Below are 2,500 nucleotides of genomic sequence, written 5' to 3' on the forward strand. Positions count from 1 at the left end.
CCCAAAACCAACACGTTTTCAAAGTCGGTGCCCATCATACCGTAAAAAATATTGGACCGATTGTTTTGAAATTTTTAACACATAATCTGTACTCTCTTTGCCAGGTAGCCCCGTCGAGATTTCATTAAAAATTGTTGATACCTTTTTTTGTTAATAATTATGTCAAGCTCTTTTTTTTCGCAAAATCGCAAAAAGCATAACTTTTTCAACTTCAAAAATCTGCCAAAAATCGAAAAATAGGAAAATCAACAATACCTTGACAGGGCTACTTGCAAAAACTTATAATCTTTCAAACGGGTACCCATTTGTATTTTTCTGATGACCCATGACGCAGCTACGATGGGCACCGGAAAAAGTATCTTTTCGAAGATACGCCTACCAAAATGTGATGCCATGGATTAACTTTTCAATGAATGTTGCTCAGAAAAATACCAAATATTTTACAAAAGTTGTAAATTAATATGCCATTTACTTGAAAAAATAAAAATGAATGATTACGTCACAAAAATCGTCAAAATCAGGCCTTTTTTGTCCCGAAAATACCGAACATATTCAAGAGGGATAATATGTTTCCAATCGTAAGAGCCATCTGAAGATCAAAAACCTAATTCGGATGGGTTAAAACTGACTTGTTACCGAGAATATAATAACCAATTTCTTTCTAAGCACTCTTTGTTTTTGTAATTTTCGAGTAAATATCTATCTACTGAAATGTCTATCAACTGTTCTATTACCGTCTTTGTAAGATTTGACGGTTTCAGATAAATCGGAATCCTTATTTTGAAAGTATTTAAGACCTTTAGAAATCAAAAATACCGGGCGCTGGGTGTACTCCGCAGCACCACCGATAGGGCCAGCATTGTGCCCTGATAAGCGGCGAAGAGAAACCGCTATCAGATCGGTAGCCACTACTTCAACACTCGATGGCTACGCACTCCAGTGCTTATCGAGGAGCTCAATACCGTGATGTTTTCAAAGGACAATTGCTACAGTTGGATGGAGAATGGAATGCGCACGAGCGCGCACACACACACACAAAGTGGAGTGCTTTGCTCTGTGCGGTACTGAACGCTTGATGGTGGCATGATTGACGAGCGAGCAACCATTATTGCGCCATGGCCTGGTGCACGCCCACTTCTCCTCTTGTAGTTCTCAGCTCCACGCAAGATTTATGAATCAAAAGGAAGCACATCTGCATTCTACTCCAGGCGAGAACTCACGAGAAGTGCCCGAGAACAGTGCCAATGACGCACCAGACACACCTGCCTACGCACCCACCCTAGGCATGCCATTCGGCGCGCGCTGATGATGAATGGGGACCGACTTAGGGGGTCGCAGGCTCAACAGGGGGGCCAGCGTAACAGCGTTTGAACCAGCATCCAGTTTGTGTGCGGAGCGAGCGAACGAGTAATACCCGATCATAGCATACGATCGAACACACACGCGCGCAGCACGTTCGTTCTGATGCTATCAGCGACAGCGTATCGCGGAGCGCGCGCTCGCACTGCTCGCCGAGATCTCTCTTGTCTATGTATTGCGTGTGCGTCGCAGGCCAAGTGCCAAGAGCCCTTGACTTTCAGTTTCGTTCCGTCGGCCGCTCTCGGTGGATGCGCAACGCGGCAGCATTATTTCAAGCAGAGTTTGCGCAGGACTTGGAGGTGTATTAGCGACCGTTTCGTTTGTTGTTGTTGCTCGCAGCAGCAGCAGCAGCGATAAGAGTGTGCGGTGCTGCTGCTAGCAGAGAGGCTCGACACTCGATCTGCTGCGTACGATCGAAGCGTGCGGTCCCGCGGCGTGCTTATCTCGCCTGGCAACTGACCGGAGTGGGCTGACGACGACGTACGATCCATCGTTGCACGCTCGGAGCACCGGGCGCACCGGAACGATGCTGTCCCGGTTGGTGCTGTTGTCCCGCCGTGGCTACCACTCGTCGAAAGGTGTGTTTGGCTACCGGCCCAGGGCACCATCCAGCTACCAAGGTAAGCAGCGAAGGCCAAGGGACCTGCTTACCTGTCTGCTATCAACTGCCATCTCGAGTTTGTGTGTAAGCGCACGCTGTGCGCTGTAGCTTATCAAAGCCGGTTAGGACCGGCTAGGTGGAGCCATGGCACTCAACCTGGCTTGTTGCTGGCAGACTGGCAGCTGGTCACATGCGCGACGGATGGATATCATTGTTGTTGTTCTTGTTGTTGTGCTAGATCTCATTCATCACGCTGTTCAAATCGCATTCGTTTATTCCGATTTTGCACGAGCTAGGGGTTAGTGTAGAGGTGCTGGAGCAGCGCAATCGAAACAGCAATGCGTACCGCTGGATAGAGGCATACCGTAACCATGGGCACCGGTTGGCGTCGATCAATCCGGTCCCATTCGGTGACACGGTGACGGCCCGGGCCACCAATCAGCCCCGGGAGCTCGATCCGGCTCGCTACGGTCTGGCGAGTGACGACCGCATCGATCCAACCGGGTTGCTCTCACAGCCGGCAGCAGTCAGCGCCGTCAG

General features: G+C 49.2%; 1 protein-coding gene across 1 annotated transcript in view; it reads left to right on the top strand.

Moving 5' to 3' along the window:
- Positions 1-1,597: 1,597 nt before the first annotated feature.
- Positions 1,598-2,500, top strand: part of LOC126579564 (probable 2-oxoglutarate dehydrogenase E1 component DHKTD1 homolog, mitochondrial) — a 3,743-nt gene continuing 2,840 nt past the window's right edge. The window contains exons 1-2 of the mRNA XM_050242967.1: positions 1,598-1,979; positions 2,257-2,500. The exon at positions 2,257-2,500 is cut by the window's right edge and continues 455 nt beyond it. Coding sequence (XP_050098924.1) covers positions 1,886-1,979; positions 2,257-2,500 — 338 coding nt within the window. The 5' untranslated portion in view covers positions 1,598-1,885. The remainder of the gene's footprint in view (positions 1,980-2,256) is intronic.

The sequence above is a fragment of the Anopheles aquasalis genome, chromosome Y (assembly GCF_943734665.1).
Source record: "Anopheles aquasalis chromosome Y, idAnoAquaMG_Q_19, whole genome shotgun sequence".
In the NCBI taxonomy this organism is placed as follows: Eukaryota; Metazoa; Arthropoda; class Insecta; order Diptera; family Culicidae; genus Anopheles; species Anopheles aquasalis.